A 12,118-nucleotide genomic window follows, 5' to 3' on the forward strand; every position below is an offset into this window, starting at 1 on the left:
TTGGTGGAACGATGGAAGGCACAATAGATGGAAAGAAGGGAAGGTGGCTGGAAGGATAAAAGGATGGATGGATGGATTGATGGATGGTTGGATGGATAGATGGACGGATGAATGGAAAGACGGGTGGATGGATGGATAGACGGATGGATAGATGGATGGGAAGGGCCAAAGGGTGACTGAACAGATGCCTGGGTGAACGGGCAGATGGAGGGAAGGAGGAACAGAAAGGACTCATTCATTCATCCATCAAATTTTGAGAACCGACCAGGCTAGGTGTATTAGTCAGGGTTCTCCAGAGAAACAGAAAAACAGAAGTAGCAGAATATATTATATCTAGAAAGAGATTTACTCTAAGGAATTGGCTCACATGATTATGGAGGCTGACAGGTTCCAAGATCTGTGGTCAGCAAACTCGAGACCAGGAAAGCCAATGGCATTGTTCTAGTCTGAGTCTGAAGGCCTGAGAACCAATAGTATAGTCTCGGTCTGGAGGTCTGGGACCTGGAAAGAGCTGATGTTTCAGTTTAGGGTGAAGGTGGGAAAAAAACCCCTGATGTCCCAGCTCAGAGGCAGTCACGAGGAACTATCCCGTGGTTGGGGGAGAGTCTGCTTTTTGTTTGAGTCATGCCTTCGATGGATTGGATGTGGCTCACCTACATTATGGGGGTACTCTGCCTGACTCAGTTTATTGATTTAAATTTTAAATCAGGGGCCTCTGGATGGCTCAGTCAGTTAAGCATCAAACTCTTGGTTTTGGCTCAGGTCGTAATTTCAGGGTCATGAGATGGAACCCTGCGACAGGCTCTGAGCCCAGCATGGAGTCTGTTTAAGATTCTCTCTCTCCAGCACCCCCTCCCCTGCGTGCTCTCTCTAAAATAAATAAATCGAAAAAAAAAAAAAAAGTTAAATTCATCCAGAAACACTCTCACAAAACACTCACAATTCTGTCTGACCAAATATGTCAGGACCCCATGGCCCAGTCAAATCAATACAAAATGACCCACCAACCGGGCCTTCAGCATGCCTAGTGAAGGAGACATGGGGTCCCTGCTCTCAGGGAGCTCAGAATCTTGCAAGGGAGACACACAGATGACAGCATGAGTGTGACCCAGAAATTCTTTGCTGGACTCTCAGAGGAAGCAGTGATAGATTTGGTCTGGGGGTGGGGAATATGGGAAGGGAGTGATGTGGGAAATCAGGGAAGACTTCCCAGAGGCAGTGACATAGGAACCAGGCCCTAAAGAATCGGTAAGGATTTTTGCTGAGGGACATTTGCCCAACATATGTGGAACTTGCTGATTTGAAAAGGTGGTGCCCCTTGCCTTGGGCCCAGGTGGACCCTGGGGAGCCCAGAGTACACTCCCCAAGCCTGCTACCCTCTCCCCTCACTTTGAGCCCCCAGCTCTGCAGCTTTGGATCAGCCAACCACGCTACTCCTCAGTGAGCCCTGGCTTTTCTTCCCAGCTTGGCCTCCGGCTGGAAAATGCAGAGAAAATCGTCCACAGGCTGTTTGGCAGCAAGTCCTTCTGGGGACAGGAAGAGGAGACACAGGCCCAGCCAGAGAAATCCCCAGAGCCGGAACCAGAGCCCACACCATGGGGACCCCACCCTGACTGTCCAGGAGAAAGGTCCAGAAAGCTGAGAGACATACAGCAGAAGGTAAGGGGAGCGGGGAACCTGTACCCATCCAGCTCCCTCTCCTCACCAGCCTGAGGTTTTGGGCTGTGGACTCAGGCCTCCATCACCTCTGACTGGGACGGGCTCTGAGACCTGGGACAGGCTCATAGAGACAAGGAGCTGGTCCGGAGCTCAGTCGTCAGCTGTTGGCCTGCTTTATCTCGAAAACGTATTGATCAAAGTGTCACATACAATTAGGAAAGTGTCCAAGTCCTAAATGCATCTCCACCAACAGAACGCCTCCTTCTAATCAATGCCCGGCCCATTATCAGTCCCCCAGAGGCCCCCCTGCACCCCCTCCCTCTACCAGTCTACCCAGCCCCAACAAGGATGATCACTAATCTGCCTCCTAACTGCGCCAATGAGTTCTAGTTTGTAAAAATAAGCCTTGCAGAGGTATCGTCTACTTTGAATAAGCGGTGGGCATTTCAAGTATACAGTTTGGTAATTTTGGACACGTGGATGCGCATGTACCAAGATGAGCAACACCAACTTCTGTCTGATTCTAGAACATTCTCATCACCCCAAAGGAGACCCCAGCCTGTCCTCCCCCAGCCCCTGGCAACCACTAGCCTGCTTTGGGTCTGTGTGGACTGACCTGTTCTGGACACTTTCTATAGATGGAGTCAGACGGCACATGACCTGTCGTGTCCGGCATCTCTCACTGAGCATCAATCATGTTTTGAGACGCATCCGTGTAGCACGGATCAGTCCTCCATCCCTCTTGAGGCCTGAAGAACATTGCACAGTGTGGGTAGATCCCCTTGTGTTTACCCGCTCGCTCCTGATGGATATTGGGTTTGCAGGTGGTTTCCGCCTTTTGGCAAGTGTGAATGATTCTATTCCTGTCATTGTGTGTGTGTGTGTCTGTCTGTCTGTCTGGCCTCTTTGGCTTAAATTTTGTGGGTGAGATCCAGCTCCGGGGCTGGATATAGTCATGCTTTGCTCATCCTCCCCGCTGTGCAACAGCGCTGCTGTGGTGTGAACACACCAGGATTTCTTTGTCCATCCTACTTGCGGTGGGCTTTTGGATAACTTAAGAGTTTCTGGGCTCATTGCAGATAGTCCTATGAATATATATATATATATATATTTAAAGATTTTATTTATTTGACAGACAGAGATCACAAGCAGGCAGAGAGGCAGGCAGAGAGAGAGGAGGAAGCAGGCTTCCTGCTGAGCAGAGAGCCTGATGCGGGGCTCGATCCCAGGACCCTGAGATCATGACCTGAGGCAAAGGCAGAGGCTTTAACCCACTGAGTGACCTGGGCACCCCTCCTATGAATATTCTTGCACCTGTCTTTTTGGTGAAGGCATGTATGTGTTTTGGCTGGGGAAATGCCTAGGAATGGAGTTGGTGGGTCATGGGGTCTTAAAATATCCATTCTGTGGGTGGGAATTCTATTTTACGTGATTATTCTCCCACTGATGGGCATTTAGTTGTGGGCACCTTTTTACTCTTGTAAGAGGTCATTGCCGTGTACATCCGAGGGTGATCAAGGAGTGGCTGGGGCATTGGTTCACATGTTCACAGCTTTACCAGTCATCAGGTGTGAACCCCTGGGTCCAAGGGCGCAAAGATGGTCGGGACGCGGTCTGTGCCCTTAAAGCCTCTTGGACTGGAGCTGGGGCTGGCAGGCAACGAGAAGGAGGGTGGTGGGTGGAATGTGAAGACTTTTCCTTAGAATCTGCATCCTTTTTGTCTGTTATTTTCCCACTTGGGATAGAGAGTCCTAATCCCAAGATCGGTTTAGCACAAGCACAGCGATAGTGGGAACAACGCTTGGCCTCAGTGTTGGAGGGGCGATAGGGAGTGGTGGGGGCTGTGGCAGGTGGGAAATGCTCATGCCTCAGTTAAAAGCGGCGGCCACCATCCCACTCTGGTTTCTTACCGCCCCTTGTTGTGGTGGGCAGGAGGCCAATAGTTCTCTGCTTGGAGAAGCCAGAGAATCTGGATTTTTATAGGTAGTCTCCTAATTTTTAAACATTGGAAACAAACTCAAATTTCATTATTTCTTGGCTAAAGATTTTATTCATTTATTTGACAGAGAGACAGCGAGAGAGGGAACACACTCAGGGTGAATGGGAGAGGGAGAAGCAGGTTTCCCCGCTGAGCAGGGAGCCTGATGTGGGACTCGATCCCAGGACCCGGGGATCATGATCTGAGCCAAAGGCAGACGCTTAACATCTGAGCCACCCAGGTGCCCCAACAAATTCAAATTAAAAACAATAATGCACTGTGAGGGACTCCTGGGTGGCTCAGTCAGTGGAGCAATCTGCCTTCTGCTCGGGTCGATCTCGGGGTCCTGGGATTGAGCCCCATGTTGGGCTCCGCATTCAGCAGGGAGTCTCCTTGTCCCTCTGCCCCTCCCTGCTGCTCATGCTCTCTCTGTCTCTCAAAAAAACATGCACGGTGAAAAACACGAAGAAAGACAAATGGTCACAGACGGGAGGAGACAGGAGAGATGGGACAAGCTAATGCAGTGGGGTTGCTGGAACGGAGGGAGAGCTAGACTGGAAAAACGTGAAATTTGAATGTCGGGGGTTTTGTTAATACTACATGTCCGTGTTGGCTTTTTTGCCTTCCTTGCACGCTGGCCATGAAAGATGGTGCCAATAGAGACAGGGCGAGGGGAGTGTGGGAGCTCTCTGTATCATCTTTGCAACTTTTCTGTAAATGTAAGATTATTCCAAAACAAGAGGATGGTGAGAAGGCTCGCACCCACACACACTGCCCAGGGCATTTCAGCAGCACCGTGCAGGCCAAAGAAAACCCATCTGGGGATTCTGCCTGAAGACCACCAGTTTTGCAAGCCATATTCCAGACACCAAAAGCCCTTGACCTTGCCCTTCTGCTGCTCCGGACCCCCACCTGTGTCCAGGCAGCAGACCTGCTCCTAGTCACCCGTCTGGTCTGGGCTCTCCCTCAGGTGGCCCGGAGGCGTGCAGAGCGGCAGGCGCTGCGGTGCGAGCTGAGTGTGAAGGTGTTCGGGCACGAGCTGAGCTTCGTGAACTGCGCGGCGATGGCCAGCCGTGTGAACCACCCGTCCTTGAACCTGGCCGAGTTGGCCGTCAAGCTCCTGAAGGTACCTCCGCCTGGGCTTGGCCCCTCCCAGCCCCGCTGACCCCGTCTTGTTTCCTTCGGTGCTCCGGGCGGGGGGGGGGGGGGGGGGGGGGGGGAAGTACTAAAGTCCGTTTCAGACCCAAGACAGCGGTATTTCGAGCCAGGCTGCCCAAGCTCAAATCGCGGCTCCACCTCTTACCTCCTTGGGAGAGTTCACAGGTCCTGGCCTGGGTTTGTGCATCTGTGAAATAGGCATGATAGTGTAACAAACACAGTAGTAGCAAAAGCAGCAGCTTCATGGGGCTGTTGTGTTAAATGAGATAACGCAGTAAAAATGCACCAAAGCATTTAAGATGCACCTGGCGCATACTAGGTGCTCTGCATCCCGGGCATGGCCCACATTCCCCCTTACCTGACTCACCCTGGATCCCCCAGCTCTGACCCTTTTCTGCAGGAAACTGACCGGGTTTCTACCCACGTGGGTTTGGCCAGGTGATTTCATCTGTCTGTGGGCTCCGTTTCCTCCTCTGGAAAGAGGGCGTAATGATCCTGTCCCTTCCTCCCACACCGCTCTGGTGTGAGAATCTTATTTGATCAAATAAGACTGTGTGCTCAGTGTGTGCCTGGCTTGCACCAGGGACTGTCACCTGCGTCATGACGGTCCTCTGGCCGCAGGGGCAGGAGGTCCAGGTGACCCGGAGGCTGAACCTAGCGGTGCAGGAGCTCACCTTTCCCACCATATCCGGCCTTCCCGCCCGGCTGACCCTCAATGCCTCGGCTGCCGCCAGCTTCCAAGTCCGGGGGACTGCCAACTTCCAGCACCCTCTGGATTTCTCTGTGAATGGTTACGTCAAGCCCAGGTAGCTGGCTGGCTTCTTGGAGCTGGAGGAGGGAGGTGGGTGGGCGGGGGCCTCCCCCTACAGAGGGCCGCAGAGTGCTGAGCCATTAGCGCGGGCTCGAGGGGATCCCTGCCCTGCAGACCGTCCCTGGTACCATCGCACCGTCAATCCTATGACTGAGTGTTTTTTGTGTCAAGAGACTGTGAGGAGATGCTGGGCAGCTGTGCCCACTTGACGGGTGGGAAGACTGAGGCTCAGTGAGGTGACATCATGTGCCCAAGGATGAAGCAGGGCCAGGCCACAGGACTCTGGTGTCCTGCCACGTGGCATGCTTCCCTCTGCTCCACTCTGCCTCCGAGAGGGGAAGAGGGAGGGAGGGAGGGAGGGAGGGAGGGAGGACCATCTAAGATGTATGGGCTGGGACTCCAGTGACCCCGCATCACCACCCACCAGGCGGGCAGTCTCTCCGTATTCCCACTAATGGTTGAGAAAACAGGCCCCAGGCAGGTGCGCTGCTGGTCCAGGCCCCACAGCGTGGGCAGAGTTGGTTCAGGGCTTGGTCTGATTCTGGAGGGGTCCGGGGCCTGCTGGACGACTGTCCACTCACAGGTGTCCCCCGTTCACCTGTCCTGTCTGTGGTTTCTGGGTCCGATGTGGGGAGCCTGGGCATCCCGTGCTACCTGCTCTTTGGCACGAAGACCCTGGCTGGGGCTCAGACAGCCTCCTGGTCCGGGTCCTACTGCCCCATGTCCCAGCGACAGGGCCTGAGCAGGTGGTTTCACTGCTCCCAGCCTGGGTCTGTGTCTCTAAGTTGAGGCCAGTGATGGCAAGGTCCAGACAGACCAGATGGCGTGCCTGGCACACATGGGGGGCGTGGTGCCCAGAGAGCACGGGGTGGGGGGATACAGGGAGGTCGGGAGGGGGACGACGGGGCAGGGGCTGCCGAGAACGGCAGGGGCGGTGCACAAGGGGATGCTGTGTGCGTGGCCACCCGGGGCCTGCAGGCTGCAGCCAGTGCCTGGCTCTCCCCGCAGTGCCCTGCTCTGGATCTCGGCGCAGATGGGTACAACCGGTGTCCTGGGGCGGGCCGGGCTGCAGTGGGTGACCAGCGTCCGTGGCGCTGCCAGTCTGGATGGGGGGATCCACGCAAGGAAGGGCCGGGATCTCAAGGTGCATCTGAACACCCCAGAGGCGGCTGTGGAGCTCCTCAGCTTCAGGTGAGGCGTCCTGCACACGTGGGAGGGAGCCCGTGCGCGGGTGGGTGTGGCCTGAGGGGTTGGGGATGTGTGTCTGGGAGTGTGTGTGTCTGGGAGCACCCGTGAGCACGTGTGCATGATCGCCCATGTTTTTGTGTGTGGGTGCGAGACTGTGTGTGTGTGTGACCACGTGTGTGTGAGGGTGTGTTGCACCCTTGTTGCATGAGCGTGTGTACGCGTGAGGGTGGATTTCTGAGTCTGTGCGTGCACAGGTATGTGTCTGGGCACGTGGGTGAGTGCAGCGTGCCTGTCTGATTGTGTGTGTGTGAGCGTGTGCATGTGTCCGTGAGGGGGTGTTGGCATGTCTGTGAGTGTCCTGTGTGTAAGTGTGTGTCAGCATGTGGGGGGTGTCTGTGACAGGGACTACGGGGTGGCTAAAAGGAGGATGGGGGAGCTCCCATACTTCTCAGCTCTTTAGGGTCCCTCCTGGGACAAGCTTGTTCCCAGCTTCCCAGAGGGGTGAAAGTTGGAGAGTGAGTTCTTTCAGATAAAATAGGAGGGAAGCCAGGCTCCCCACAGTCACACCTGCTTTGTCTATGTTGTCCCACCCTAGACAGGGACACTATGTCCTCTGGCTGTCCTCTAGGCCCTTCTCCCAGCAGCAACCAGTGCGGTCCTTTAAAATGTCAAGTCATGTCACTCCCCCCCCACCCACTTGTTTAAAACCCTATACTTGTTTCTAGGATAACCCAGGACTTCATGATTGTCCTTCCTCCTGGGGGTCCTGCCTACATCTCACCTGTTTCCTTCTACTACCTCCTGCCCTTCACTCACTCCCTCCCCCTCCACCCTAACCCCCTTGAACCACTCTTCTTACTCTCCTAAAGAGGCCACTTTATTCCCACCACAGGACCTTTGTGCCTGCCATTCCCTCTGTCCAGCTCCTTCTCATCCTTTGAGTCTCTGCTCACACATTAACCTCTGCAGAGACCCCCACCTCCGTCTAAAGGAGGCCTTTCCCTTTCCCCAAGACCGACCCCATCCACCCCCATTCAGGTTTGTCGTGGCACTCGTCATTGAGTGCTGTGGGTGAGTTCCCCAAAGGCCCATCCTGTTCATGGTGGAATTCTCCCCACGTCAAGCTATGGCAGCTCCAGGCCTATCTGTCCAGTGAATGAATGAAAATGACCATCTGGGACTTTCCTCTTCCCTCACCCAGCTCTAAGCTGTATCTCGTCACTGGGGACGGCGTGAGGAGCCTCAGTAACGCCCACAACCCTTCAGAGGCCCAGTCCTGTACTGACGAGAAAGGTAGGCGGTGGGGTCTTTGCCTTTGCCTAGGCAGATGTCTGGGTACCGCAGGGAGCCGTGTCGGCTCCAAATGCTGCAGTGGCTCTTCTGCCCTCAAAGTGTTTATATCCCTTAATTATTTGCTTCTGCTTCTAGAACTCCACCCCAGGAAAATACTCCAAAATCATTTAAAAATGCACACTACACAGAGATGATCGCTGCATCGTTATTGACAAGGGCACGGTCATAGGTGAATGGCTCATTACAGCAGCTTATAAGCTGCCAGCAGGTTGGCACATTTTCAAAGGGTGGGAAAGTCATCGAAGAATAGTTCTTACGGGAAACATTTGTGAAGTTGATGTTGCGAATGGCCAGAAAGAAAGCTTTATGGACACATGGCCACGCCCATTGGTTTCCCTGTCGTCTTTGGCTGCTCTGGTCAGTCACCAGCAGAGCTGAGCCATTGTGAGGGGATCCTGTGATCTGCAGAGCCTCAGGCATCTACTGTCTGGCCGTGGATGGAAAAAAATTCTCCACTTTCAAGTTGAGGGAAAACACCTGAGCTACCCTGTAGCTTAAAAACCCCATCACGAAGGAGATAGTTCAATAACACTGGAAAATTCTTTGATAGCAACATCTGGTGAAAAGCAACAAAATTGATAAGAGATCGGAAAGGAAATACACCAAACAATAGCGGATCTTGAAGGTCATTTTTTTTTTGAGTCAGGTTGGGGAGAGGCCGCTCTAAATGAATGGACACCTTTAGGCGGGGCGTTGTCATAAACGCTGACACAGACGGTCAGTCCCCACAGCTACACCATGAGGCAGGAACTGTTACTGGTCCCAGTGTACAGAGGAGTGACACTGAGGCACAGAGATGTTAAGTAACCTGCCCAAGGTCACACAGCTGGCAAGTGGAGGGGCTGGAATTTAGACCCAGGCGGTCTGACTCTGGAGCCTGCCTTCCGCACACTCGCGCTCTGAAAGTCTCCCCCAGGGGTCCTCAGGCGGGGCTGGTTTTGTCCCCCGAGGGGCCATTTGGCCGTGCCTGGAGACGCTTGGGTTGTCCGAACTGTTGTTGGGGTTGCTCCTGACTGACACTGAGCGGAGCCCAGCGCGGCTGCTCTCCTACCCTGCAGGACGGCTCCCGCCACAGAGCCTTCCTTATGCAGCTCTGAATGTCAGCGGTGCCGAGGTTGTCGAAAAGACCGACAGAACCCTTGCCTTTGCTGGATGAGCAGCCGAGGCTCCCGCCTAGAATTCTCTGGCTCTCTGGTGACCAGAGCTGCCCGCCCCGCTTTCTCCACAGCATCCCGGACCTGGGGCTGGCAGCTGTGCACGGAAGTCACCTGGCCGGCAGCAGGGCAGCCCTACCTGCTCTCGGTGCCTGTGCTCGTGGCTGTGATGCTGACGAAGCAGGACCGGGGCCTCCGACAGTATCTGCTGGAAGCTACCTATACCTTCCAACCCCAGGTACGCCCTGTGGAATGGCCCCTTCTTTCCCAGCCATGCTGTGGGTCTCCCTAGGTCTTCCCCTCCAGAATCAGCCTCATAAGGACATGGGGCTCCTCTCTGGAGCTGTTGGGCTGGGTTGGTCCATTTGTGGTCTCCCTCCTGCCTCAGGACCCTTGCACATGCTGATCCTCTGGCTCTGGCTCTGTGACTTGTTAATGCTGAATCAGTCTTCAGATCTCGGTTCAGGGGTCAGCTGCTCCGGGAAGCCTGCCTGAATTATCCCCAACTGGTCATGTTCTTTTGTTACTTGCTCTAATAGGACCATGTTTTCCCCCTTTAGATCAATTTTATGTTTTGTTTTTTTTGTGGTTTGTTTTGTTTTGGGGTTTTGTTGTTTCTGTTTTTGTTTTTATTTTTTTAGAGAGGGAGAGAGAGAAGGGGTGGGAGCAAAGGGAGAGAATCTTAACCAGGCTTCCTGCCCAACATGAAACCTGATACAGGGGTCAGCCTCACAACCATGAGAGCATGACCTGAGGCGAAATTAAGAGTCAGACGCTTAACCACCTGAGCCACCCAGGTGCCCGATCCCTCTTACGTTTGTTGCTTAAAGATGCTTGACTAATACCAGACTTCCCCCTTTTCTGTTCCAGTCACTCAGTTCCGAGGAAGAGCTTTAATGCCTGTGTTTCTCATTCCTGTGTCCTCAGCATCTGGCCCTAAATGGGCATTCAACACCCTTCTACGTGATCCCCCAGTTTCTGCTCGTGTCCTTGCCATCTCTTGTCTCCCAGCAGCCAGACAGGTGTTTCAAAGTCCTAAAACCATCCTGTCGCTTCTCTGCTCAGAGCTCTCCAGTGGCTCTTATCCCTCTAAATGGGAGCTGGATACCTGGGCCTGCTGGGCTGTCCTCCCCGTCTCCTGATTCTTTACGAGGCTTATCACTCTCCACACACTGACCTTTTTTTTTTTTTAATGCTAGGCACATTGCTGCCCCAGGACCTTTGCACTGGCGCTTCCCTCTGCCAAGAACACTCTCCCACACACCCACTTGGCACTTTCTCTCTCTCTCTCGATTCCTTCGCTTTCTGAAATGCCACCTCCTCTGAGGCAGCCTTCCCTGACCACCCTGGCTGACCCCTTACTCCCACTGAGTTTGTTAGCAGAGCACCCATCTCCAGCTGTTGTGCAATCTTCATTTGTGTCTGGTGGTCCTGTGCTTCCCCTCTAGAATGTAGGTGCCATGAGGGTGCATGTCTTTGTGGGTCTAATGCTCATTTGCACTCCCTGTGCCTACAACTAGCCTCGTACAGAGGAGTGACCCTTTGCTGGTGGTGTAAGAATGTTCGTCAGTGCGCGGTCTTAAAGGGGGCTTGTGTCTTAGGCTGTGTTTTCCTTAAGGCGGACCTGAGCTAAGGATTTGGGTAAAAGTGATAGGTTAAGAAAAGTCTCCCGGGGACCCAGTATAAGAGAGTGGGGAAGTTAGGCCAGGGAAGGGAAGAACTGAGTGGGGGGGGTGGTGGTGATGTCAGGTGAGGTGGCAGCCTCCACCTGATCCCGGGGAAGCCCTGGAGCATGGGTTACGTCTCAGAGTGGGGTCCCCTTGAGGCTGAGGAGCTGGGGTATTTTTTACTCCTGGGAAAACATAAAGGAGGGCAATGTTCTGGAGGCCCATGTGCCAGGTGTTAACAGCAGTACCTGCAAAGGCTGAGACACGGTCGGGCAGAGCTGGATAAGGGACACGAGAGGGTCTCTGCAGGGTGCCCATGGTGCACGCCATACCTCGTGCCCCACCCCCCCAGGCTATTTGCCGGACAAGATGAGACCTTGTACGCGTGGTCTTGAGTTGTCCTGCAAGGCTTTGTTCTTCTCCAGATACCGCCTGAGAGTTCCAAACTCCCAGTGTGGTTTCTTGTCTTGTGAGGGCCAAGGAGGAGCTCAAGAACACACATTTTTGAATGGTGGGGCTGAGGGTCTTTTCCCGGGAAGAGGGAGAACTTTTGGAGCTGGACGAGGTTCTCAAGACTGAGAAGTCCTCTGCGCTTTCAGAAGGACAGCTGGCTCCCTCAGGAAGCTTCGGCTCACCTCTTCATGGGCACGCCCAAATCAGAGGTGCCCAGGGACGTCGGGGTGGACGTCAGGTACAGCTTGCCCCAGGGGAAGTTCCGCCTCAAGCTTCTGCATCCCAGGAAGAAAATGCAGCTGGATGGTAATAAGTGTCCCCTCCATGGGTCGGTTGCTGGGGCTCAGAGATAAGAAACCCGGCAGGAGGTTGTCCCCTAGGGAACGCAGGGGCAGAGCTTAAAGCTTGGTCCCCAAACTCTTGTTTTGTTCCCTAGGAAAGATCGAGACTCTGCAGAGCACTTGTGTGGGTCACCTGGAGCTGATACTGGATGACAGGGACGTCTACTACATTAAGGTTTGTTCCACACCCTCAGGCCTCCTGTGTGAGCACCTGCCACCTTCCAAGCTCTTCCGGCCTCGGTCCCACAGTCCTTACTTAATAGTCGCCATCACCTTTTGTGTGTTAGTGGGTTTTCCCCTTCCTCCTACCGTAACATGTGTGACCTCCCGATGTTCAGAAACATACAAAGAAGGAA

At 54.0% G+C, this 12,118-nt stretch overlaps 1 protein-coding gene across 1 annotated transcript in view; it reads left to right on the forward strand.

Annotated features, from left to right (window-relative positions):
* LOC116854440 overlaps positions 1-12,118 on the forward strand; it is a 122,040-nt gene that overhangs the window by 28,142 nt on the left and 81,780 nt on the right. Inside the window, 8 exon segments of the mRNA XM_032836300.1 lie at positions 1,465-1,659; positions 4,608-4,763; positions 5,417-5,601; positions 6,615-6,797; positions 7,996-8,087; positions 9,376-9,539; positions 11,568-11,727; positions 11,858-11,937. Of these exon segments, the coding sequence (XP_032692191.1) occupies positions 1,465-1,659; positions 4,608-4,763; positions 5,417-5,601; positions 6,615-6,797; positions 7,996-8,087; positions 9,376-9,539; positions 11,568-11,727; positions 11,858-11,937 (1,215 nt within the window).

This window comes from Lontra canadensis, unplaced genomic scaffold, assembly GCF_010015895.1.
Source record: "Lontra canadensis isolate GAN:19392208 unplaced genomic scaffold, GSC_riverotter_1.0 scaffold91, whole genome shotgun sequence".
Classification (NCBI taxonomy): Eukaryota; Metazoa; Chordata; class Mammalia; order Carnivora; family Mustelidae; genus Lontra; species Lontra canadensis.